Here is a 26,172-nt window from a genome sequence, read left to right on the forward strand (position 1 = left end):
ATTAAGGTATCAACAAAACCTCCACGGAGTTTGTTTGCTTATCTTTTCAAAACATTTTTTTTTTATTTTTAATTTTGCAAAACAGTTTGTTACTTCTTCTTGTCCCTCTCATAACCTTCTGCAAAGGATTTTTCAGCAAAAATCACACAGATTTGTAAAAGAAAGGATGTAGTTCTAACAGACTTCCATTAATAGAAATTATGTACCAGTGAATGCTTGTGCCTTGAATTAGCGCAATAATATTAGCATGTCATCTGCATAGGCGGATATATGCTTTAAAACTCTTTATTACACGGCTGTGTTAAATACTTGATTCTGATTGGTTAATCACGGCATTCCGAGGTCTGTTATTTCTTGATAACAGACCGTTGCTATGAAAGACAGACTGTTGCTAGGGATTTGTCTCTAATCGCAAAAGCTGAAGGACTAACTGATCATATCAATCCGCCAAAAGAAGAAGATCTGATTGGACAAGAGGCATTCCATGAGTGCTGATATAGAGTATAACAGCAGCGTGACTTTTCACTGTTTCAGTCCACCTCAGCCAGGTGATTTAAATACTGTTAATTAACATCACAGCAGACCATGTATGTCTACACTGATCAAGCTGGTGCCTCTGAATCACACAGCAGACTCTTATTTCACTGGTTGATGATACATTAAAACATACTGATAAATGTACATGATAAAAAACAGCTGATCTGTGGTAACCTCCAGACCAGGGGTGGCCAACCCTGCTCCTGGAGAGCTCCCTTCCTGCATGTTTTAGGTTACTCCCGGTCTAACACACCTGATTCGAATGTTTCGCTCGTTACCAATCCCCTGAGATGCTTCAGTTGGTTGATAACGAGCAGATCATTCAAATCAGGTGTGTTAGAGTGCGGTGAAACCTAAAACATGCAGGAAGGTAGCTCTCCAGGAGCAGGGTTGGCCACCCCTGCTGTAGACACAGAGTGCAGGAGAATGTTTGGGTTGCTCGGCAACAAAAGTCCAGTTTCAGTTAAGTTTTCGAACAAGTTGAGTTGGTGGAGCAAAAAATTATCTGTTGTTGATTGTTGTTCAGTATTATTTGCTGCTTGTATATAACTGTTGTATAAAATCAATACCACACGAGGTTGTGATGTTATGCTAAATATCAGCACAGTACGAGGCAGCAGCAGTGCTTATATTTAGTATAACATCACTCCCTCTCATGTGGTCTGTTATACTGAATATCAGCACAGTATGAGGCAGCAGCAGTGCTGATATTTAGTCTAACATTATGGTACTATATTATGATACTTTATGGTAACATGACACAAGCTATTTTACTCTAATTGGGACCATTATTAAGACATTTTATAATGCTGTATTGAAGAAGACTTTTAACTAGAAATTAAGACTGTAAACTAATTAGGTAAAAAGGTTACCAAGGTAATAAATCAATTGAAAGTAGGTTTATTTTCTCTCCTGGTTTCATACAATTTGACTTTTTGCCCCCTGCTGACCATTAAGAAGAATGCAGGTTTAAGGTACTTCGGCATTAGCTTCACTTTTTTATCCAAGAGTTTCAGTCAACTTCTTTCATACAGTCTGCACCATATGTCTGAATTTTGAGCCTGCTTTTCCCTGATGTTTGGACGCGTGTCATGAATGTTCAACTGAAGTTTATTTGCGGTTTGAAAAAATGTCAAAATTTGTGTTTCTGTGTTTGTCCGTTCCAGTTTTTCTTCTAGAATTTTCTGTTTTCTGTTTGATTGCGAAAACACAGAGAACAAAGTCAAACTTCCATGCTGAACTCCTCTCTCTCTCTCTTTGTCTCTCTCTATCTCTCTCTCTCTCTCTCTCTCTCTCTCTCTCTCTCTCTCTCTCTCTCTCTCCTCGCAGTGTTGAACGGGCCTCCCATGTCTGTAAAGAAGGAGCGGGAAGTGGAGCTGCTGATCAACCGGCGGGAGCAGCGCAGCGGAGAGGTCATCTGCATCGATGACTAGACTACACGCACGCAAACACACAAACTGAAACCCATCTGCTGCAAAGATATATCCGAGAAGTCCTCTGAAACTTTACTGACTGGTACTCCCTGAAAACTACAATCACACACGCACTCCTTCAGTACATACTGTCTCATAACTTCCCGTGACCTTTTCTCGTCTGCCTCAAACCATTATACTCCTCATACGCGGCCTCCTCACACAGGCCTCCTCCTCCTCCTCTTGGGATGCTTCTAACCTCACACACTTGCACACACACACACACCTCAATCCTCGAAAACCTTTAGATCTCTCAATAGACCATGTAACCTTCCTCTTCCTCCTCCCGAACTCCTGACAGGAAGCTGCATGTTAAAATAATTTCTCCCGCCGCCCTCCATCCCCTGAAGCATGCTCTAATCACAATAACGCTGTCTCGTGGAAAGGAAAAAAAAAAGCTGTGCCTACACTTAACTGTTCTGAATACTCCGAGAGAGGTCGACCTTCTGATCTCTCGATCCGAGCAGCTCCAAGCACAGCTCCATCTTTTATTTTTCGAGGGTCAATCTTCAACTGAAGCAGGCGCAGAAAGATGATAATTATATTCAGGACTCGTTCGACCACGTTAAGTATTTCCCCGGCTACATTTTATGTACAGAGCTTTGAGGTATTTTGGAGGTTTGTTCCAAAAACCTCCTCTGAATGTTTATAACCTTTCATAAGCAAGTCAGTGTTATTAAAACCGATCGAACAACCCGACACTCCTTCTCCTTCTTTCCTCTTTTGTTTCCAACTTTATTTTTTCGTTCTCCAAACCTGTGATATACTTTGCATATTTAAACAGCTCATCTGTGTTCTCTTGTGTTTTTACTCTCGCAGTTATGAGTATCGTCGTCGTTCTTGTCGCTGTTGTTCTCGCTGTTGCTATTTGAGAAAGAGCTTCTACCAAAAGAGACATGTGTTTTTTTTTGTAAAAGTACGTGCGACACACAATGCACCTCTCTGCCATGTTTGTCCTATGATTACTATGAGAGAACGAAGAAGTTGCGCTAACTTCAGAGGTAGATATATTACAAGAAAACTCATTTTTCTTGCTTTCGTTTTAGATTTCGGGGCTTGCAAATGACATATACACATATAGAAAATAGGCCATATGTATCCCTTAATGCTTCCCTAAGCAAAAAGAAATGTATTCTATCTAACCCAAGTTAAAATAAACGGTTATAATCTTGAAAATCGAAGGCTGGAAATCCATTTTATAAACCGCATCATTAAAAACGCCTTAATAAACTTCGCTGAACAAATGTAAAGTCATGAAACTGAATTAAGATCCTGATGTCAACATGTAAATTCTAGTCAGTCTGCTTTAAGATAGCTACTCTAGGAGTTAATTTATTCCCTAAATCCCAGACATTTTACACCAATGTTCCCAGGAAATAGTCAGTCCATTTTCCAAATTATGTTTCATACGAAAGTTTTGCAACCCCTCGACTAAAATGTAAAAAATCAAGCACTTACTATTTTTTTGTTCCACTTTTACGTTGTCCTCTCTCCAGATTTTTGTGTTAATTTCTGGGTATCTTGTGTCACTGTATATGTAGTGGTGCCGATCAAATGATGAGTGGCAGTTAAAACATGTCAATGATGACGCATCTCCTTTTTTTTCTTTCTTTATTTTTTTGTTTGTAATAAAACTGAATGAAATTATTAAAAAAAAGCACTGTGTGGATTTTTAAGGTGTTTTTTACACACATTGTTATTTAGCAGCATAGCCCAATAAATAGTTGTGTCAGTTAGTCAACCATTTTGATGTAGGCTATACTTACTAGAGTTTTATACAGACATTCATAGTCCCAGCTTTTTTAGGATGGACCCAAACGCAGGACACAGTGGGATTTTGGAGAAGAATGATGGGAAGGGAATCCGGGGGACAGCAGGAGAGGGGGAGGCAAGTGGTGAAGCTGAGGTGTCTTGAGGGAGAACAGGGCTGGCAGAACAGGCGTAGGTGATCCTGAGGCAGAGAAAAAACAAGTGAGAACTAATAAGGCAAAAATAAGGCACTTTTTAGTTAAGTACAAAATTTCAGGCTTGATGACTTGATGAGAGGAAGGTGTGCAGGCTGGGAGGAGTGATGAGCCGATTGAGAGCAGGTGTGTAGGAGGAGCAGAGCTGGGAGTCAGGGAAGTGGGGAAGCCACGCCCATGCCAGGTGCACACACACACACACAACCAGACACAGAGACAACGAGGAACAGACAGGGGAACACTGGGAACACAAGGAGAGGGAAAACACAGAGAAACACGAGGAGATAAGCTGTGGCACTGCCATAACACCCAGAGGATAAATCCTGCACTCTTTGGTGAATTTACTAAACTATAACTTCACCTACGTAACCAATATAATCCCAATTAGCCTGAGTTGTACTTTGTGTTTAGAGCCAATTAGCTAATGTTAACATGCTAGCATACTAAGCTAGAAACTAACAGTGTATGTAAATGTAATGTGAGGGCTCAATATGTCGTGGTTGGATCACTGAATAACTTATTTTATCCAATTTATAGGAAAAACCAAGCTAAACATCAGCAATGTCAATGTGAGCATGTTAGCTTAAAAAACATTAGCATTTAGCTCTTAGCAAGGTGTAACCCAGTACCCCGAGCTAGCTACAACTAGTAAAGCTGTAAATTTAAAATCCAGATATGCTAAGACAGTCTTTTTTTTAAACAGACACATAATAAGCTTGACTTTGGTGCTAAATTACTCACAAAATTTGTTGCTCTTTTAGCTATCTTTATTACTTCGGCTAAACAGCAGCCATGTTGGCCACAAGTGTTAACAATTAAATGCTAAAATATAGTCAGTAGCAAAAGTAATATAAGAGTCAAAAACTAACGTGTAAATGTTAGTAAATGTATCTTTAATTATTGTGCTAGTGTTAGCCACCCTAAGCTAATATACCAGACTAAGGAAAGTAACATCACTTCTAAAGCTAGCTAAACCTCAGCATTGCCAAGGTGAGCATGTAAGCTAAAAAAACGTTAGCATTTAGCTCTTAGCAAGCCTTAGCATCCAGAGCTAGCTAAAACTACTATAGCTGTAAATAAAACCCAGATATGGTAAGTCAAGCAGCAAGCAGACAGTTATAGGGACACATAATTAGATTGATTCTGGGGCTACATTACTCACAAAATTTGTTACTGTATTTGTAGCTATCTTTATTACTTAGCCTAAACAGCGATGGTGGCCACACTTGACAATTGTTGGATACAGTGAAATGCTAAAATATAGTCTAACAGTAGCGAAAGAAGAGTAAAAACATTTGCTTGTAAATATCAGCAAATGTATTAGTCTTTATTTACTTCGCTAACGTTAGCCACCCTAAGCTACAATACCAGACTAATTAAGGCTGTACTATGTGGTGTAATTAATTGAAAAGGGGCGCATTTTAATGCTTATGAATATAATTGCAAAGATTGGTAGGTTAATAGGAAAGTGTGAGTAGAACATGTAATGAAAATAATTCAGATCCTGATAGTCTAAAAGCCTGTAGACCAAAATAAGCTGATAAATGTAACATTTCCAAAGCCTTAAATACTGTTGAAGGATGGCTTTGGTTAAAAAAAAAATACTCTATTTAGCTTTCATTAATAAATGAAGTTAAACAAAACTTATCCTTGAGTCTTCAAAGACTGAATACTGCCACCAATCAGCTCTGATGGCTGCTGATGCTGCTGCAGAAGGAAGATGTCAGTGTGGGCGGCTGTGAAAGAGATTCAATGATTCAGTGTCTCTTCTTCACAGGCATTTATCACACTTTCTTCTGTTTCCAACACACACACACACACACACACACACACACACACTTAACCTTGAAGAGCAGATGGTTAGTGATTCATGATGACTAGAGGTGAGGAGTCATCCTGCTCTATTAAACAGATGCAACAAAGTTCACTGTTTACTGTTATCCTCACATGATGAATCCTGGTGGAAGAGTTTGGAGATTAGTGCACGCTGGCCGGCTCATTATAGATAATATATGTACTGTCTAGGGTTGAGGCTATTCTGTAATGTGCATTACATTTATGTTTCAGGCATGTAGCTGATGATTTTATGTGGGGAAACTTGCAGGATTTATTTTCTTGCTTGGGCTGCAAATGTCCATAAAATTTGAGGAAATTTTAAGTAATGAAAATGTAATCAAACCACTTCGTAAAGGTGTCATAGATTCAACAAACTGATGTAGTATTCAATCTTCAGATGAGCAATTTTGACCGTCACCATCATGACTATTTTGGTTTAGGTCAAATATGCAATTCTAAAAGAACTGAGTACTGTACTGATGTTTAGAGGAACAACGTTGAATTAATCTTGATAAGTCTTTAATAGTTCATTAAAAGTAAAAGTCTGAAAATCATACTTAAATAAACATGGCAGTAAAATTTTACTTGGACTATAGTGTCAATATGGCACCCTGTTTGTGTACATTTTTGTCGGACAAAAGCGTCCCTAAGGTTTCCGAGTTAAGTATCTCTGAAGCCCCTGGTGGGGGTAAAATTTTTGCCAGACTAAAGTGTCTCTAAGGCGCCTGGTGGGTGTACATTTTTTGGCGGACAAAAGTGTCTCGAAGGTGCCCAGTCGGCGTAAAATTTTTGCCATACAAAAGTATCTCTAAGGCGCCCAGTGGGCGTAAAATTTTTGGGCAGACTCAAGTGTCTCTAAGGCACCTGGTGGGTGTACATTTTTGTTGAACAAAAGCATCCCTTAGGCACACAGTTTATGTACATTTTTGTTGGAGGAAGGTCTCCCTAAGGCACTTTGTGGTGTAAAAAATGAATAAGGTGCCCACTGGCTGAACATTTTTGGTGGACAAAAGTTTCCATAAGGTGCCCTGTGGGCGTAAACTTTATTTTCATTTTTAAATGGTCCTTAGGTGCCCAATCAATGGAAAGTTTTTGACAGATGAAAGTGCCCCCCAGGCGCCCAGTGGATGCTAATATTTTGGCAGACAAGTGTCCCTTGTTTGCCCAGTGGGTGTAAAATTTTGACAAATTTGCCCCAAAAATTCTGGTAAAGTCATCTATAACATCTGTTACAGAGACAATAGGCAATTTGAACCAACCATATTTGGCTTTTTAGAGACAACCCAGACAGGAAAATGAATGCAACCTAAAACCAGTTAGCTTAAAGATGCTAACATGCTCTGTAAAGCTGAGTGGAGCTGTCCAGTTATTGATGGGTTGTTATAAATGGATCACATTACACAACATTCTTTGACCCTTTACAAATATAAAAAACTTAATTTATAAAATGTTCACAGCTTACTACATTTCACCCTCACCAAGGTTGGCTGTAAATGTAAGTTTGTTCATGATACAAATTGAAATAACTTTTCAAAAAACAACAACAAAAAAGTTTATTCAACATTTATGCTGAGTGAGTTGACAAGAAATGGGAAAAAAAAAGGTCAAGGCCTTGCATAATTCACCATTTTACAGAGAACTACTTCACAAGGCTTCACAAGAATTTCCAACGTATTGATAAAAAATAGGAATTGGGGCAGGGAAGTGGGTGTGACTTTGTGTGTGTGAGTGTGGGGGGTGGGGGGGGGGGGTGTTTTTCCTCAAAGACCTTCAGCTATGTGGTTCAGGTTCAGATTCAGGAAGTGAAAATTTAGATGTCTGCTGGTGTGTGTGCGTGTGTCTATGCAGAGGACACCCAGGGGATTAAGTGTGTGTGTGTGCGGTCTGAGCGGTGCTGACAGGGAAATTTGAGGTGCACGGGGACGCGGGGGTGGTGTGTGGGTGAGTGGGACACAAAAGGGAAGAGGAAAACGATGAGGAAATCAAACAGGATATAACGTCTACACTTCAAAATCAGACTTTTTTTTTCCATTTGAAAACATGAATGTTTGGCTCCAATTAAAAACACAACGTTCTCTGCAGTAAAGTGCTGAGGAGAAACCAATGTGGTCCGTCCACAAAAACTACTTATAAACAAGAGTGGGTGTGCTAAACCCACTGCTAGAAATACACACAGTTTGTATTGTACAGGGAATATTACAGAAAGTAGCAGTAGCGACATACAAGAGGATGGAAGAAGTTTCATTTCCAATAAAAAACATTAAAATAAAGAAGTGACAATCTTATGACGTGACTGAGAAACCTATAGGAACACAAATCAGGAGCTTAACATGATGAACTGTGTTGATTCTGTCAGTATCTTTAGAAAAAGAAGTAATTTCTCTTAAACATGCTGAAAACCACAATGTTAGCATTGCGAGCTAACATGGTAAGCTAACAAAAAACATTCCCAGACATGCTCAAATAGCTCAAATAAGATGTTAAACATTAAACATGCTGAAAACCCCAATGTTAGGATTATGAGCTAAGGAGCTATGGTAAGCTAACAACAAGAAACATTCCTAGACTTGCTCAACAAGCTCACAACGCTAACGTGAGCTAACAACAAAACACACTCCCAGACAGGCTCAACACGCTCAAATACGGTAAGATGGTAAAAGTTATTGCAAGCTAAAAACCAACATGTTCGCATTCTAGGCTAACAAGGTGAGCTAACAACAAAAACATTTCCAGACTTGCTCAACACGCTCAAATAAGATGGTAAACATCATACAAGCTAAAAACCACCACGTTAGCACTGTGAGCTAACATTGTAAGCTAACTAAAACATTGCCAGACATGCTCAACAAGCTCAAATAAGATGTTGAACATCAACCGGGCCAAAATCCAACATGTTAGCATTGTAAGCTCACAAATGGTGAGCTAACAAAAACATTCAAAGACATCCTCAACAAGCTCAAATAATATGGTAAACATATGAGATAAAGACAAACATGTTAGCATTGTTAGCTAACATGATGAGCTAACGAAAAACATTCCCAGACATGCTCAACAAGCTCAAATGAGGTGTTGAACATTAAATATGCTGAAAACCACCATGTTAGCATTGTGAGCCAACATTATAAGCTAACAACAAACACTTCCACACATGCTCAACCAGCTCAAATAAGATGGTAAACATTATAGCTAAAAACCACCATGTTAGCAATGTGAGCATACTGACATTAGCATTTAGCTCAAAGCACCGTTCTGCGACAGTGAGCCTGACGGAGCTGCTAGCATGATTGTAGATTGTCCTGGGGAGTAAAATGCTTGTGTGCTAACTGATCAACATGTTTCATTTTGTGTTGCTATAGGCTTCTCAAGATTTCATCAGATAGACAACAAAGGCAGAAAAAGAGACAAAGCTAACTTGCAGCGACTCTCCAGCAGTGACGCTAAAACTATACATAAAAATACCTTACAATCAAATCTGACTTTAGAAAAGAGCACAAATTCACATCCATGTTATTTAAGATGTCCCCTTTCTTTGCTCCTGGCTTGATATGCACAAATAAAAGACGTGTGAAGTATATACAGAGTATGTAACGAAAAGACTTAGTAATTTCACACTTGTTGCATTGTAAAGGTCCTAAAATCAGTATACAAAAAAAATGCTTGATTCATAAAATTTCACAAACACACAAGACGTTGCATTGTATAAAATATCACTGACAACTCGTGTAGGCTGTTTAAGGTGTCGGGATCTGACGCCTGCAGACGTGCTTCAAGCTTCTTGAGGCCGCTGTGATATAAAAGTCGAAGGTGCATGCGCAACTTTACAGTCATTCTTATAAATGGAGTGTAAGCACATTTTATTACATGATAAGAAGGCCAAGATTAAGTACTTTCTGTTTTATATGAAGCCCTTTATCTATAGCACAGCTTCCATCCATCATCTGTTCCCTCTGCAGACATTCATCGAGGCATTTCGTCCACTTTGTGTTTTGGTTCGTATCCAAAAGTCTGTTTTTTGCGCTCCAAAACAGCACAGCTGTCCAGAGAAAAATTCCACAACAACTTCCACAAATGTCAGGTCTGTCTTTCAAATTAACGTCTTTGGGAAGAGGCCGTGGCACGATTTGATGTCCTGACCGTTTTTACCACATAGAGAAAAAAATGTCATCCACATAAAAACAAGAGATTTTTGTGCTCCCGGATGAAACTCAGTTGACTTTAAAGATGCTGAAGATGTGAGGCGAGGCGGAAGGGTTGCCCACAGTGTGGAGTCTGAAGGACGACCCGGTGATGGCCTGCAGCTCGGTGCCTCTGTCCAGCCGCAGCAGTCCGGACACCTGGCACGGCTTCAGGAAGTGGAAAGGGTGCGGCCCGGCGGAAGGGGTCGTCCCATATCCCTCCATGCACTGCAGCTTCTGAGGCCTCTGTCCGCTGGTCACCACGTCCAGCTTCACATACTGAGACTGCTGCTCGTTGAACAGCACCTGAGGAGACAGAGAATCCCATCAAGGAGATTGTTTTTTCTCAGCTACTTAAATGAATACTAACTAGGCTGCCTTGAGATTTCCAAGGTCCCTGCATTGTTTTTTTTTCTTGTTTTTTTTTTGGCCTAGATATTCTCCAGACCTCCGTCAACTTGACAACTCCAAAGTCTGGCTACAAGAGATTACCCAAAACCTGATATCCCCACTCCACAAGACACGACACACAGCGGTACAGAATGACTGAGGCACAGAATAAATGCTGTTTATTATAAAGGTGCAGTAAATAAGACACCCTTAGAGTCTGAAGATCCACTCTACTCACAATTAGACTATCTTCAGTGTTTTCTTTTTTCTTAACATAAGCAGCAATACAAGAACTTTGACTTCATATGCTGCAGTAGATAAAAGTTAGCAGAGCAGATTTCTTTTGCACAAAAAATAAATATATGGAAATGTAAGCGGCAATATGTAATTATTTACTGGCCACTTGGGGGCAGCAGAACAACCTGTAAACACTGACATAGTATTATCATCTTATAAAAGTGTTGTGGTTAGCTTGCTAGCAAAATTGCTACATCCAGTAGACACAAATGTGTCAACAGTTGTGTGTCTGGCTGCCCAGATAAATCCAGGCTTAGTAATCACAATGACATTCGCTCTGTTTTGGTCTCCACCAACTCCTCAGTGAAATACCTGGTTCATTAGCTTCATTATGTTCACCAGCGAGTTGTTAGCTTTGTAGGTAGCACACATTGGTTTTGTTTTGTTTTTTTTCTCAATGAAAACGGCTGCTACGTTGATAAGAGCTGTGAGTAACAAAACATTAAAGGTGGGGTGTTATGCTAATTTCAAGCGTCATATGTCACTCTGTGATACCTGTGGAGTAGCTTAGCATCATTTACAGTTTAAAAAAAACTCTGTGCAGGCCCTCATACAGCCCCTGCCTGAAACGACTCAGTCGGCTCTGTCCCTTTAAGAAACCCCGCCTCTACAAGCCCGCTTTCTTCTGATTGGCCAGCTCTCTGAAGCCTGCTGTAGAAAAAACTGCCTGAAACCTGACGTTCACTGCAGCCTGCAGACTGAGCTGAGAAGCCTGGGGATTACTCCGACATACTTTGACCTACAGATTTGAAACTTCACCCACGTTTAGTCTGAACATCCAACGTTCTAACATTATATATATATGTGTGTTAACATGTGAAACAGCATGATACCCCTGGAAACCAAAACAATGCGCTAAAAGATGCTAAAATGCTAAAATTCTAGTTCAATTCTCGGTGGGTTTGTCACTATTTGTAAATTTTTGAATATTAGACATATTCATTTGATCATAGAAATATTGATGACTGTAGCTTTAAAGTGGAAATAAGACCAGAAGGTTATACAAGGGGACAAAAGTTCAACACTTAATAAACTACAACTCCCAGCGCAAACTCACCTGGCAAAACAGGAAGTAGACTCCCGCCTTCTCCACGGTGAAGGTGCCTTGTTCCCTGTTGTATCTCACCGCTTTACTCATATTCAACGTCCTCTCCTCCCATCCCTTTATCACGCCTCCCTCTCCCACTGACACACACACACACACACACACACACAAGGTTAGTACTCTCACAGGTAAAAGCTTCACAGATTCTCCTCCATCCTTCACTTTTACGACTCTTACCTTGCTGCGAGGAGACTTTGGTTACTGGTGGAGAGTAAAAAAAAAAAGAGACACAGAAAGAGAAAGAAAAAGGGAAAGTCAATTAAGATTTTACGAGTGCAATCGTATAGGGGTGTATGATTGGGAAACTCTTCAGCAGATGCTACACGAGACGGCTATAAGCGATCTGCCAAGCCACTTACTCTCGAAATGAGACGCCGCTTTCTTTCCACTTCCATTCCTCCCTCGCACCGTCCCCCCTTTCGGAAAAGCAAAGAGAGAGAGAGACAGATTATGAGTTTAAACGGGGGAGAAAGTTCTTCTGTGGCTTTTTGATAAAACAATCATCCCCGTCTCCGTGTGTCTAATAACACCGTGCGTTAATTTGCGGGCATTTCCATTCAACCTGGCTTGTTTTAACGCGGCGAGCAGATGGGCAAAGGATTTCCTTTCACGTGCTTCAATATATTTCCTCAAACTGTTATTTTCGGTCAGACGCGTGTGCCTCTTGTGCTTTTTTTTTCTCTTCTTCTCTTTCCTGTGGGGGCTAATCTTAGTGCCAGCTGGTCGCAGTCATCGAGAAAGTACAGGATGCAGAGGAGAGATGGAGTGAAGGAGGATGGATAGAGAGGAGACAAAGCTAAGAAGGCTAAATAAGAGGAATGAAGTGCCGGAAAAAGAGAGTCAAAAAGGTCTTTGGCTCGAGAACAGAGTGAAGCAACATCTTTGGATAAATACAATAAATAAAAGACAACAGTAAAAGCACAGAGTTTGCAATGGAGCCTGCGGGGAGCTTTTAAAGGCAGATACATCTCATATAGTGTGCGTAAGAGCTGTGAAATAAATGCTTTATGTTTCGTGCAGGAGCAGCCAAACACACGGCCCCCGCCGTCCTACTGGAACATTAAGCCCCTGCTGAAATAACTCACAGGTGGGTGACCCTGTAGATTCAGGATTCGCTATGGGTTAGCAGAAAGCCCTCAGGCTGGAAAGAGTTTCCTGACTGGAGCTGTCAGTCATCAGGAGGGAACATAACAGCAGTGTCCTGGTGGTCAACTCTGCACAAACTGGAAAAAGCTGTTTTTTATTGAATTTCTGAACTTTTTTTATGCGTTTTGGAAGAAAAAATATGAGATATTGAGCTCATATCTGCAGCGTATCTCTATAAGTGTTTCAGCTGGACGCGCATTTGTCATATTTCTTCCTTCGAGTGAAACCCGGCAGAAAAGACGCCTCAGGGTTCACTCTCGGCCAAAAGTGAACAATCAAGCCATCCCGTGATGGTGACGCAAGCACGGGCTATAAATACAGCAATGATAGGTCATCAAATATCACCGCTTTCACAACAAATCATAGCTGTGTCAGTCGTGTGCTCAGGGGGGGGCGAAAGAAAAAATCAATTCCACTGCCCAGAAGCGTGCAACAAGGCCCCGCTCCCGCGCCAGCTGGTTTTGTGGTTCTCCGAGGCCGCTCCGGTCAGACCTGTAATTTGTGAAAATCCAGCTGCCTACTTTTTCCTGTGTCAACTTTTAGCAGCGGGTAGTGCCTGCTGCGGCCCCGCTAGACCTGACCAAAGTGGCATGTGGGCCAAGAGTGGCCGGCGTTTGTGTTAAATGTTCTTCCCAAAGAAAACAACACGGCGCGCTTGGTGTGTATTGTGTCTGTTTTTCAAAACTTTCTGGAGGACTTTGAATGTGAAATACCGTCTCTTTTCACTCTCTGCCCCACCAGCAGCTCTCGCTTCTCCAGAATGAGCTGCACGATGGCCTTCCTCTGCGTGTTGACCTGTTGAAAGAGAGAAAAAAGGCTCCATTAACACACATCCAATACGTTTATTATGACTGTTGTCTGGCACCGATCCCGCACAGCCACATAAACAGGCTCGGCTTTTCCAGTCATCCTGCCCCTGCTGCCATGCTAGCTTTAGCTTCAGCCCACCACTTCCTCCGAAGCCGGTTGCGACACCTAATGCATGTTTTTAGTGCTTTGCATTCCTCACATGTCTTTACTCCCTTTCTGATTTTTTTGTCAAGCCAGCAAAGTTTTAAATCCTCTGGCAGGGGGCCCGCTGAGTGACCGGAGGAGGCCTTTAAGGGAGAAGCAGCTGAGGGAAAGTGTGTTTAAATTTACTGCTACTGTGGAAATAAAGGCAGCGAGTCGCTCTGCAGACGCTCGCTCGCTGGCTCTCATCAGGAGTTGGCCAACGGTCAAATGGACAGAACGGGGCCCCTTGGGAGAGCTCCAGCATCAACACTCCACGTGGCCAATCTTGGGGTGTTTGTGTGTGTGTGTGAGGGAGACAGAGAAGGTGTGTGTGTGTGTGTGTGTGCGTGTGCAACCTGTCCCCCTGATCTTAAATCCAGCACAACCTGGTTTTGGAAACATTCTGAGACTTGAAACCAGAAGAATTTCCATCAGCTCCTTTTGGCTGCTTTCAGAGAGACAATTTTCCTTGTGATGCAACTTCACGCTGGAAGCTAACATTTGCTGCAAGTGCACGAAGCTTAACCCTGCACTTTGCATGACATTGCACTGAATTCCGTGCTTATTTCTGCTAATTTAACCCCCTAAAAAACGATTACATCCTGCATGTTTCACATGATTTACACTTGCCTCTGTGCACTCAGTTGGGTTCAAAGTGCTCACGTGCCAAATAGTTGAGGCTTTCCAGTAAATTGAGATAAAACTGGAGCAAAAAAACTGGCACCAGACTAATTAAACATGGCGGGAGGAGGGGAGCAGAAATAAGCAGTAACTCCACCACAACTTGACTTGCACTTATTGGTAAGCAATAAAAGTGCCAAGCAGAGAAATGGTGCAATAAGAATGGAGTACGTGCAAGAGGGGGGAGAGAAAAGAGGAGAGGGGGGGGGGGTTAAGTGTGTGGAATTGCATTTTTCCATAAACCCCCCGCGAAGGTTCCACATAACTGCAGCCATAAAACAAGTTACATAAGAAACACTTTGGTTTGCAAAAGTTGCAGCCGCGTAAATATTATTTTTGGGTACAAATATGCATGCTCTTTTTTTCCTGTTTGGGTTTGTTTTTAAAGTGTGATACAGACCTGCTCCAGTCGGTCCTGCAGGATCTTAAAGGACTGCGACAGGTCCCGCGTCTGCCGCCAAGTCCACGCCGTAAACAGCGCGCTGCACGCGGCCAGAGAAAGCGCCACCAGGGCCAGAGACGCCCAGACGACCCGCAGCTTGCGCACTCGCCTCCTCTGCAGAATCCGATGCATGTTGCTGCAGACTGCACTGCCGCTGCTGCTACTCCTCGCCGCCGCCGCAGACCATCCGAAACCCCCGCTTCAACTCCATTCCAGCAGAGGAAGAAGAAGAAGAAGTCCCTCCAAATGCGTCTCTGTCCAAATGTCCATTTTGGCGAGAAAGACGCGCGAGTGGACACGCTACAGCTGCTTTTTAAAGACACGTAGATCTTTCTGATTGATTTAATATGACAGATTAGGCTTTTAAAGCAACAAAACATCCACTCCTTCCTTTACACACATCAAAGCCACCATCCTCCGTGTGCGCGCGCCGTCTCCAAACACCAGAAAACTGTGCAACTCGCGCACATCAACTGTTGCATCCTTCTCCCTGCGATTCGTTGACTCAGCTCTCTTGTCTTCCCTTTAAACAGCGTGCTGGGGGGTCACTCTAATAGACAGACTGAGCGCACACACACATAGACTACACACATGCAGACTCGGAGGTGAACTTTCCGCGCGCCCTCAAACAGCTCTGATGATGTGATAGCCGCGTGCGTCCGCCGTAAAAAATCAACGAGGGGACCACAAGGAAAACACACGAAGCGCACCGGAGCTTCCTCTGCTGCTCAAATCACTTTCATCAACTTGCATGGCTTGAAAATATGTGCCACTCACGCGTGTAACCGTTCCGTTTGTGACCACAAGGTGGCAGTAGCGTATCGTTAAAGATACAGCAGCATTCTGGGGACGATGTGCTTACTGTGTATTCAGTGTAGCAGCAACAGGTGAGTTAAAGAGGTTCGACCCCAATTCTCAAAGGGAATTTGATCGTTTAACCCCCAAAACAGAATATTTCTAAGATTAGTTCAAACTGGAATTTCGTTTGACCTTGATTCAGGACATGTGATGTCTCTTTAACAGTAGTTACCCAATCGTATGTGCTTGTGATCCCCTCGCACAAAGAAGTGATCCTTATGACCAGTCATGACAAGTCGCATGTCTCTGTGATCGTTCCCTCACTTCTCCTTCCTTCTCTGCTTTTTAGAGGCAACATTAACTGCATCTAACAAGAACACATGCTCACTATATGAGCTTTTATAGCTTTTAAAGCTATGTAGCTTTTTTATTTTTGAACAAAGTTGTGTTTAAATTCACTGTTTCCAGGCAGAATACATTGTATGTATCACCGAGGCCTCAACAGCAAAGCCTTTTGTAACCTTCATTGTTTATATCAGTTTGTTAGCTAGCTAGCTTTCTGTGAGGAGTTTGCATGTTCCTCCCCGTGCATGCGCTGGTTCCCTCCGGGTACTCCAGCTTCCTCCCACAGTCCAAAGACATGCTCCTCGACCCCCTCCGCGACCCTGAACAGGATAAGCGGTATAGATAATGGATGGATGGATGCTAGCAGTCTTCTTTTTTTGTCTTTGTTGGCCAACTTGTGCATTTTATTGGTGTGACCCAAACAACGGTTGTTCAAATAAAGCACTTATGTTTATGTGTTACTATTTATGAATGTTTCATTTTACAATGTACGTATAGAAAGCACGTATACGGAGCGTCTGTAGGACAAAATTTTAACACTATGTACTCACACATGTACTCCCTCGCAGAAGGAGATTTTCCCCATAGGACAATTCCGATGTCGGCCCTCACAGCCAGGAGCTTGCAGACACCTTCTTCTTCAACCTCGGATGTTTTTAATCATCCTGTTCAGGTGCTGCCTAATATATAAACATCAACACCCCGCCCACTCGCTCGCCGTGAACGTTCCTGACTGATCACCTGCTGCGTTCACACATCGGCTCACCGCCACTTCTTACAGAAATTTTACTCGGAGGCTGGCAGGAAAAAGTCAGGGTGAAAGATTCGGCTGCTTGCGCCCACCTGGACGATGTCAGGACATTCACAGTGCATGTGTGAAAGGGGCTTTATTGGGATTGAGGGGACAGGTGGTGCTGTAGGCCCCCTTTAGGTTAACTGCATACTGCCTATCATTTCTGAATTAACCCTTTATTTATTTTAGTTCAGTATTAATGTGTACATCGACTTCATTATCTGTATTGGTAGCTGTGTCTGACTGATTACATCGTTGACAGACTGAAGAAACAATCACACAGCGTCTCATTTACACAACGAATCACTTTATTCAACCGCCGACAGGTTTAGTTCCTCGGTGTGAACAGAACCCAGCAGTGAAACACACTTCTGGTTTAACAGGAATGGTTAGACAACAGGAAGCCTAAGAGACACGTGACTCTCATGCAGGTTCTAGGCTAAATGCGACATGATACACATCATGACTTCTGGCACAACACAAAGTGTAAAAGGTGCTTTTTGAGGCAGCAGTCACGGGTTGAAACATTTTGCTGGTCGTGTGAAAAACCTATGAATCCAATCTGAGTCAATTGAGGGTGATGGATTTGCACGATGTTATGAAGCCCTTTAAAACTGAGAGGATTAAATGACTAGTTGACTCTTAGGGTTCACAAGGCTTCACCCCGACAATAACTACTGTTATTTTCTACCATATAAAAGACAGAATGGAGTGAACACACTGTGAACACTCCCTAAACTAGAGCAGTTGTGCAAACACACCCAATACATCAACTTGGTCGTCTTTTCTCTGATGGTTTAGTGACTACAAACACATCCTTCACAATAAAATCTGAACAGTTATGACTTATGAATGGAAAACCTGCTCGTCCAGTCTGATTTATTGCAGATATTTGACAGGAATCAGGTTGAAGGTCGGGTCCGTGCTGGGAGCAAAGTATTAAGTAGTATATTTTACAGCTCTGGGTTTGATGTTGTGTTGTAGTGGCTGATAAGGGCGGCTATAAATAACTCTTTATGTTCCCTTGGACTGAGTATTGATCTTAGGGCTTATGTGCTCTGTAAAAGCACATTAAGTGTACTTGTCTGTAGATATTGCACGGAAAGAAACATACCTGAATATTTTACATCCCAATGTCCCCAGTAAAAGAAGAAACTCTGCACATTTTTGAAATTATTTTGCAAACAAAGTCTGAAAAGAAAAGAGAGTTGCCAAACCTCCGACGGAGGGTCAGCGGTTCTTTCTTGTTTAGAGCGAGAGAAAACAAACTAAATATAACTCAGACTGTTTTCATTAAATTGCTGGAAATGATACAAAAAAAAGAAAGACTGGATATAAAACAGAATTGTGCCCCTTTTCGTTTCAGCAGGACAGGTTCAAAGACACAAACTGAGCCCGGTCCAAGACTTTTATTTTCTAAATCCCCCCAGATGCTCCTTTTTTTTGTCCGATTCCAGTCGAACTATTTCTTTCAAACTTGCCCCAAATACGGTTTAGATTAAGCTCAACTGATTCCCTCACAATTTAACCACAAGAACTGTGTGCATACATGCCTTTAAAGGATGAGAACAGTGCAAATACCAACATTGTGCGATACAACAGCTCTACATGCTCCTCATCTGGAAGACGACAGGAGTGGTGACTGACTCTTTGGTAGCTGTTGTCATACTTTATAATGAATTTAAAGGGATAAGACACCAAAAACTCGCTCTTTTCCAACATTCATACATACAACAGTCTGGCTTTGCAGTGCATTTTCTACATTTTTGTGCAAAAAAAAGGTTTAATTTGTGATTAATTGTGAAGCTGAACACTCCTGTAAGACTTTTCTTATGGCCATATATTCTATATTTTTTCACGCTTATCTGAACCATATAAAAACCAAAATGAAAAGGTGCTCTGGGTCATAATATTTCACCAGGGGAAACACAAAACACAGATTTCAGTGCCTCCGTTGTGTTCCATTAAAATGTATTGCATAGGCCCCATTCCAATACTTTTAATTGCATTCTTGTCTGTCTAGATAAAAAGCCACTGACTGTTTCTAAACCCCTTTAAGTATCTTAGCAAGCCATAGCAGGTAGCCTACATGTTTAGGCTGTGGTGACACTTAAAGAGTTTGGCGGGAAATTGAAGAATTAGCCGTGTCTGTCTGCTCAAACAAGCTAACAACAAATGTTAGCTTGCCCGCTTAACTAGCTGTTTACAAGCAGAGTTAACTAGCCCCAAGTAATGACTACCTAACTGAACTGACACTTCTGCTACTAGCCAAAATGCTATCAGTGATTAAGCGTAAGCGGTACTGCTAATTATAGGATTAGAGATTGCTTTTACTTTAGCAACTTTAGCTAATTTCAAAGTAGCTGTATGTTTAAGATTTTAACTGTTAACTTTACATTTTTAGCTTTAACCCTACTTTTATACAGCCTAGCTTGACTGCAAGAAAAAACAATGCTGCCCAGTTATTTCCATGTCCTCAGCCTTTTTGCCGGGAGCACGTAGCCTAGCTTTAGCCTCAATCTTTAGCATTAAAAACTAACAGTCTTTTAGCTATAAATGAGAATCCTGCTTTTGTTTACAGCTTTTAAAAACTGAAGACCTATATTCTTTAAAAATACGCAAGTTAGCCTCTGCCTTTTAGCTAGCGCTAGCTAACTACAGCTCATAAAATCTGACAGCTCTCAACATGTTAGCGGAAAAAAGGACAGATATCAGCTCTAATAGAGAGTTCTGCTTACGTTCACGTCTATGTCAATTCATGTTGAATCCGTATTAGAATTTCAGTCGGTAAGTTAGCCAGTTAGTGCTTCATTTGTGCTATCATGGAAAACTCAACAGGTGTAGCAGCAGTAACTAAAGGGCTTAACAAACAGTCAGTTATGTTATTAATCTTCTGTTTGTGAATTCAGTGGAATGATTGTCATTGTCAAGTTTTGGAACGGGGCCACTCTTTCCCTGTACTGTGTGTGTTGACCTTATTGTTGCAAAGGTCAAGCCCTGGTGTTGGGTTAGGGTTGGGCGAGGTGCTCCAGAGCTTCTCCTTTGCAGCTCATGTAGTGGTAGCCCATGTCATTCGTGACATCCGTGCAACCCTGGTTGAGGTAAAAGTCCAGAGATGATTTGTTCCAGTCCAGGACCGTGAAGTTGAGCTGGCCACAGCCGGCAGCGAGACCCAGCTACAGGAAGGCAAACGAGCAGGAAGACAGACTAAGTACTTCTGTTTACAGAACATTTCCATTTCCTAAATACCAGATTGATGTCTAACTCACCTGTGCTACCTTGCTCATCAGTGCTTTACCGATGCCTTTCCCTGAAAGAAAAGACACCACATGTTACTTGAGACTTCCTGCTTTGAAAGGAAGTGAGAGCATTAAATTTACTCCATAAAAACAATGAAGTGTGAATTTTTCCAGATAGTGCTCTGTACCTCTAAACTCAGGCATCACGTACAGGTCCTCCATATAAACAGCTCTGCCTGACCATGAGCTGTAGGAATAGAAGTAAAGTGCATAGCCTATCTTCGTATGGCCTGAAAGCAAACAGTCAAATGAAATCAATGCATCAGGAAGTGGTAGTGAGTTAGAGTAGTACTAAAGCTCCTTCCCTCTGTTTTTTTTCCCCACCAACTCCAGAGGGAAATATCTGATCTTTAGCTGCTAAATGTTCAAGTGTTTAAAGCTAGTCGCTAACATGTTGCTTGTCTTCCGTTGGTGCTAGTTTGCTAGCATAAGGAGGGTTAAAGTTGCAACAATAAGCTTAAAGATGCTAGACCAACCCTGTTAAGTCAGGGACAGGCAGATATATATTGTCTGTTTGTCATTTGTTGTACATTTGGCAGGGTTTTTTTTAGCATCATTTGAAAGTTTAAGAAAAGTCTTTTTAACATCTGTCATCAAGCTAGCACATGTTTTTATAAGGCAACTGTTTTTTTATTTTAGATTCCTGTAGAGTCAAAAACAGTCCACAGAAAGATTGTGAAACGAAAGATTAGATTATGTATGTGTTGGTCATTGAGCTAAAAGAATCCAGGAAAAGTGACCAACTTAAAATGGACCCAAAATGGAAACGGCTACCTGAACCAACGCTAACCTTGAGTTGTGGGATGCTTCGTAATTAAATGTTGTAATGCAGCTTTAAAAATACCACAAAAAACATCGTTAATATCTATAAAAACCAACAGTGAGGAAAAATCATACAACTCAGTACATTCTGGTTGTTTGTGTTGCGAAAACTACTTCATCGCTGCTACCTGCTAGCCGCTATCATTAGCTAGCATCTTTTTAACCTTTAGAAATCAGCAGTTTTTAGTCTTTCCTTAATTCTGTGTGCTTATTAGTTTTATTCCAGCTGCCACACGCTTATTGTACGTAGTTTGAGAAGCTATTTGGCTATCAATATCCTTGTTTATCATAGTAATTGGATATGGTATTGCGTAGTGATCCCTGCATACATTAACATGCAGCCAGGAGTCAGATATCTAAGGCTAGTGGAGAGTGGTCAGTGATGACTGTATGGAAAAAGCTCCGTGTCATGGAATAAAGCGGCTCAGCTGGTCAGCGGAGCGTACGTTAATGTTCTCATTACGGTACTCTGAGGAAAAGAAGTGTGTTAGCCTTGTTATGTAAGCAGAGGTCACATTAGCATTGTGCTCTAACTTCAGGCAACACAACTGATAAATATGGGGTGATGACCCTGGCGGCTGTCAGACAACAAGTGAAAAACATGTTGCACAATATCTTCAATACACTTATTATAGTGCTACAAAAGCTGTACAGAGAACTTTTATGGCAGTGTCCCTAATAAAAAGGCAAAGAGCAAACCATAAAAAAGCTACAGTCCATATTTATCCCTGTAAGCTAATCTTCCTATTATGTTGTCAGACTTTGGGTTAAGGCTAAATAACAGTATTTATATCCAGAAATCAATTTGAAGCGATCATTTTGCTTGGCTAGATTTGCGGTTTATCCAAATGAGCCACTTTAGGCACGGGCAAAGTATCCAATTCCCAGAGCTGCCATTTGGCTAAAGACCTTTAAATTCTAACTGTCATATTTGATTACAGGAAAAATACACAAATAAGGAGCTTAATCAGCTTTGAATTGCATAAAGAAGTGCAATAAAAATGCTGATTAATTGCAATTGCTTGACTCACAAATGAAAGATTGTTGTATATCTGGCAAAAGTTCAGACTACAGTCGTTTAAACTGCCTGCTGACACGTCTCTAACCTCACGCGACGCCGTCAGTCACACAAACACGAGACTGTTTGCTAGTTTGTCACAGTTGTAATTTAAATAAATGGTGTTACTGTTGGTTCTTCCTCACCGTCGTTGGTTTTGTGCTGTTCCGGCACCTCAGCGACGATCCCATGGAAGAACGGGTTCTTGGAGAAGCCGTCCTGCTCCAAGTCTGCGTGTGAAGTACAGGAACAGTGGTAGCTTATATGTTATATGCTCTGAATGTATTTGTGTATCTGTTACTGTCTGGGTGGCATGAAATCTTTCCTGTTGGTATACGGCTTTAGTTTGATAAAGTAACTCATCAGGCGATAAAACGTACATCACATATTGTAAATGTTAATTGGACGTTGAAACAAGGTACATTGCATCCTACTGCTACGCCACGCGTTTCATTGCTTTGACTGGTTTAAGCATCCAGAGGCATTGTGGTTTGTGTCATTTGATAACGCCACTTGGAAATCAAAAATAAATTGAGAATGCCTGGCTCGTTTTTGTTTCCACAACTAGAATAGAATTTTGGATGTTTAAAACAAACAACAAATAATAGCTGTGTCATAATCCAGAGGCTGCAGCCTTCGAAGGACGCGGCCTACGCTAGCATAGCTAACGTCAAGCAAGTTATTCGATTGAGTTGAAACCAAAAACTTTTACATTTAAAAGTTTATTTGGCCGTGTAAGAGTCTGCCATCTTTGAATTGGTGCGCAATGAATCTCGTGATATGTTGCACCGCGAAGGATGCACCTGATGGATCCTTCGTGGCCCGGGGAAAGGAGGACGGATGCAGCCCCTGGGTTGAGACAAAGCTTATGTGGTATTGGGTCGGTTGTTGCTACCTGTTTCCCCCTGCAACTAATGTTTATGGTAACAAAAGTAAAGCTAATTGACTTCTGGCTGGATAGAATCAGTGAATTGGTCTTTTGTTGCCATTCTGGACCTTCTCAGATCTTCTCACATCATCATCGCATGTGACATTAAGAATAAAGCAGCCAACATGGCTGTCTACAATTTGCATGTAGCTCAGGAACAGCTAATAAATAGACCGCGTGGTGACACTGTTTTGTTTCCTTTGTGAAATGAACTTCCAATCTCCACGTGGGTGTTGATTTATGATTTTTTATGAAGGTCAAACGTGGTCAAAGGCCCTGAACTGTGCCCTTTTCAGAAGATATCAGCTCTTAATACAGTACCTTTCTGTGTGACTTTCACATGCTGTGCGATTTTCTCGTATTCAGCCAATTCCTGTGGACACATAAAAATAGCATCAGTTCTTCTTATCAGCCTGAAACATCACAACATCAGCCATTACAGTTAATTAGCTTAAATGACCCTGTTTGCGCTAACACAAGTGGGTCAATCTCGTGCTCTCATATTCATCCAATAATATCTCAATAATCTAATAAAAGCATCTTCTGACGTAAGCATTTGAGTCATAGCCTGTTCATGTCCTCCTGTCATACACAGCTGCCCCCCACCCCCCCCGGTACCACCATGGCTGCACTGCACGGCTCCTCGCGCGCACACGTGTCCGCTCACCATGATCATCCGCGCGATGTCCTTGCAGTCCTCCACGTTGGCTGCTCGGATAGAGAAGTCCATGTTGAATGGATTTAAGAATGTGATGCTCACAGTGTGACGGTTCTCCGGTTGTTAACGGAAGACTCGGACGGTAAGGAAACGACGAGGAAGGCTGCAGCTGTAATGTGAAACTCAACTGCACAAATGAGGCTGAGAAACAAACCGAGAGCGCCCCCGTCCAGGAAGGAGGCGAGCGGAGGAACTTGCGAAGCTTATGAAACAGTCGAAAGAACGAGTTTTAGCGAGTTAATTATTAACTATTCACTTTCTGTATCTTTAAAGAGCCTCAGTATCGGGTCAAAATGCAGGCTATAGTCACAAGAAAAGTTAGCAGAACAATCATAAGAAGCTAATTGCTACAAAAATAACCTGAGGCTTTGGGGGGCTTTAAAACTCTATGGCTCTAACCCACTTTTGGTAATCCAGCCTGATCTCTAATATGAAGCAAAATTCCATTAATAATAAGCCTATTAACAACTATAAACTCGATTAATTATGTTAAAACTCCTTTAAATAGCATAACAACATTAAAAATTGCAGATTACCGACTAACTTTGGCTAATGACCAACGACAAAATGAAAAACCTTCTTATTGATTCGTTTTCACTCATTCACAATTGAAGGGCTGCGGCACATTTCAAGAAGAATATTTAGAGGGATTCATCACAACCTGGCAACCCAATAGATACCCATAGTTATTAACCATAAATGGAGCGACGCCTGCGAGCAAGTTCAGGCAGGCGACTCGAGCTGCACTGATTTCACACTTCCTCCCAATGTGGCGGTCTATTCAAGCTGTGAGATTTCCGCTCTCTCCCTTTGCTCTGTCATTGCCGCCGCTGCCCTGCGCCAGTGCTGCGCTCAGCCCCACCACCACCACCACCCAAGCATCCACCTGTAGGCTCCAGTCCAGACTCCTCCGAGGAGTTGCCTAGGTAAAACACTGTCAGTCAGTCAATTGGCCTTTTCAACACTGTTGTTTAGACTCACAAATCTTTAACCTTTAGTGCCGCTATTTTGCGGCGTTATGAGTCATGACTCCATTAATGTAATTGTATTTGAGTAGTAGTAGTTAGAGAAACAATTACATTTGTTTGCTTACTCTGCTCCATCCAGTTTTTAGGGGTGTAATAACCATTCTAGCCTCTAGAGGGCCCTAGCAAGGTTTTAGACTTTAGGTCCAGTAACGTCTCTGTGCAGTTAATAGGAACGTCTGCACGTCTGTACCTCCTCGACTGCTGAGGTTTGTCTCTCATCAGCCTCCTTTTAAAGAGTTTGACTTAAATACCTAAACACATATTTGTTTTCCTAACAAAGCTCTTCAATACTTTTGACCTCCGTATGTCAGTTAAGGATACCGTGTGTGGGTGGAGCGCTGCTTCATCATACTCTATAACATTTATCATTTTTCCCCCGAAGAAATCCCTCAAACTAAAAACAGCATAGTGTTGCAGAATGTGTCAGAACTTGGGGGGTTATACCGAGTCTGTGGTGACGCACATTGTAGACATGTCAACTTCAGCGCCAGAAATAAGAATGATCTCATGGATTTACAGTTTCACAAGCTTAACGGGATGTCCCGGCATGCAAAGCACCGAGTTTGAGGAACTGAGAATTCCTTGAGAAAGACAAGTCAGACAGGAGACAAACCGCATGAGTGAATGAAGTAATTAAGACATTATTCATCTTGTGAGGGGTGGCTTGTCCTTCCTCGTGGCGGCCTGTCATGTGAAAGTCCGTGATTTAAGGATCCAGTTTGTAGCATTTAAGTGACATAAAGAAGGTGGGCCTATTAAAAACATACCTCATTCATGACTTCACTCTTCAACACCAGCTGCTAAATGATGAGCTTCAGAAGGCATGTCAATAAACATATACCACAGCCTAAGGGCGAAGGTAGCAGTCATGCAATCCTATCTGAGCCTTTTTTATGCATTGAACTATTAAAAGCAGCTTCATCAAATAAGAAGTATTGAACAATGTTTTGTATTCTCTGAAAGTTTACATTATACATAGATGAGGGAGGAGGAACTGGCATTACAAGCGACAAATGTTCCCAGCTGGTATTAAGTGGGATGTTGTGATTACATGGAATGCATGTTTTACCAAAAGGCCGGGGACACGCCCTTAAGAAGCAGTCTTTTAACTCTAAACTATGCTGTGTGAGACACATACTCTGAAGTTGAGTGACTGACAATCCCTTTGTGCCTTTAAGATATGCGTTTTCATTCACAACCTTTTCTTAGAAAACGAAACAAACAGCCTGGAACCAAATGCAGCAGATATATATATATATATATATATTTTTTACAGTGTTTATGTTTATGAACTACTACTAGGGTTGTGCAATCGCTTCATTGTGGTTTTATCTCCTAATCATTGT

At 41.6% G+C, this 26,172-nt stretch overlaps 2 protein-coding genes across 2 annotated transcripts; both read right to left on the reverse strand.

Moving 5' to 3' along the window:
* Positions 1 to 7,382: 7,382 nt before the first annotated feature.
* tnfsf12 (TNF superfamily member 12) lies at positions 7,383 to 15,534 on the reverse strand. Its single transcript, XM_069672390.1, has 6 exons — positions 14,997 to 15,534; positions 13,636 to 13,717; positions 12,136 to 12,192; positions 11,954 to 11,977; positions 11,729 to 11,856; positions 7,383 to 10,290 (listed from the first exon to the last, which is right to left on the reverse strand). Exons 1-6 carry the CDS (start codon positions 15,168 to 15,170, stop codon positions 10,015 to 10,017), a joined length of 741 nt encoding a protein of 246 aa, XP_069528491.1. The 5' UTR covers positions 15,171 to 15,534; the 3' UTR covers positions 7,383 to 10,014.
* A 4,399-nt stretch (positions 15,535 to 19,933) lies between these two features.
* sat2a.1 (spermidine/spermine N1-acetyltransferase family member 2a, tandem duplicate 1) lies at positions 19,934 to 23,915 on the reverse strand. The gene is made up of 6 exons (XM_069672609.1): positions 23,748 to 23,915; positions 23,402 to 23,453; positions 22,299 to 22,382; positions 20,402 to 20,503; positions 20,244 to 20,284; positions 19,934 to 20,150 (listed from the first exon to the last, which is right to left on the reverse strand). Exons 1-6 carry the CDS (start codon positions 23,808 to 23,810, stop codon positions 19,983 to 19,985), a joined length of 510 nt encoding a protein of 169 aa, XP_069528710.1. The 5' UTR covers positions 23,811 to 23,915; the 3' UTR covers positions 19,934 to 19,982.
* Between the last annotated feature and the right edge of the window lie 2,257 nt (positions 23,916 to 26,172).

This window comes from Semicossyphus pulcher, unplaced genomic scaffold (genome assembly GCF_022749685.1).
Source record: "Semicossyphus pulcher isolate SPU_LCO1_2020_fin unplaced genomic scaffold, fSemPul1.0.p SCAF_21, whole genome shotgun sequence".
NCBI lineage: Eukaryota > Metazoa > Chordata > Actinopteri > Labriformes > Labridae > Semicossyphus > Semicossyphus pulcher.

What these genes read in the sequence shown, in the direction of transcription:
- tnfsf12 (XM_069672390.1), bottom strand. Translation starts at nt 15,170, where the DNA reads ATGCATCGGATTCTGCAGAGGAGGCGAGTGCGCAAGCTGCGGGTCGTC. An exon ending in TGCAGGACCGACTGGAGCAG is followed by an intron (nt 13,718 to 14,996) that starts GTCTGTATCACA and finishes CTCTTTCAACAG; the next exon opens with GTCAACACGCAGAGGAAGGC. An exon ending in CAAAGTCTCCTCGCAGCAAG is followed by an intron (nt 11,857 to 11,953) that starts GTAAGAGTCGTA and finishes TGTGTGTGTCAG; the next exon opens with TGGGAGAGGGAGGCGTGATA.
- sat2a.1 (XM_069672609.1), bottom strand. Translation starts at nt 23,810, where the DNA reads ATGGACTTCTCTATCCGAGCAGCCAACGTGGAGGACTGCAAGGACATC. An exon ending in CGTGATGCCTGAGTTTAGAG is followed by an intron (nt 20,285 to 20,401) that starts GTACAGAGCACT and finishes CTTTTCTTTCAG; the next exon opens with GGAAAGGCATCGGTAAAGCA. An exon ending in TGATGAGCAAGGTAGCACAG is followed by an intron (nt 20,151 to 20,243) that starts GTGAGTTAGACA and finishes GCCTTCCTGTAG; the next exon opens with CTGGGTCTCGCTGCCGGCTG.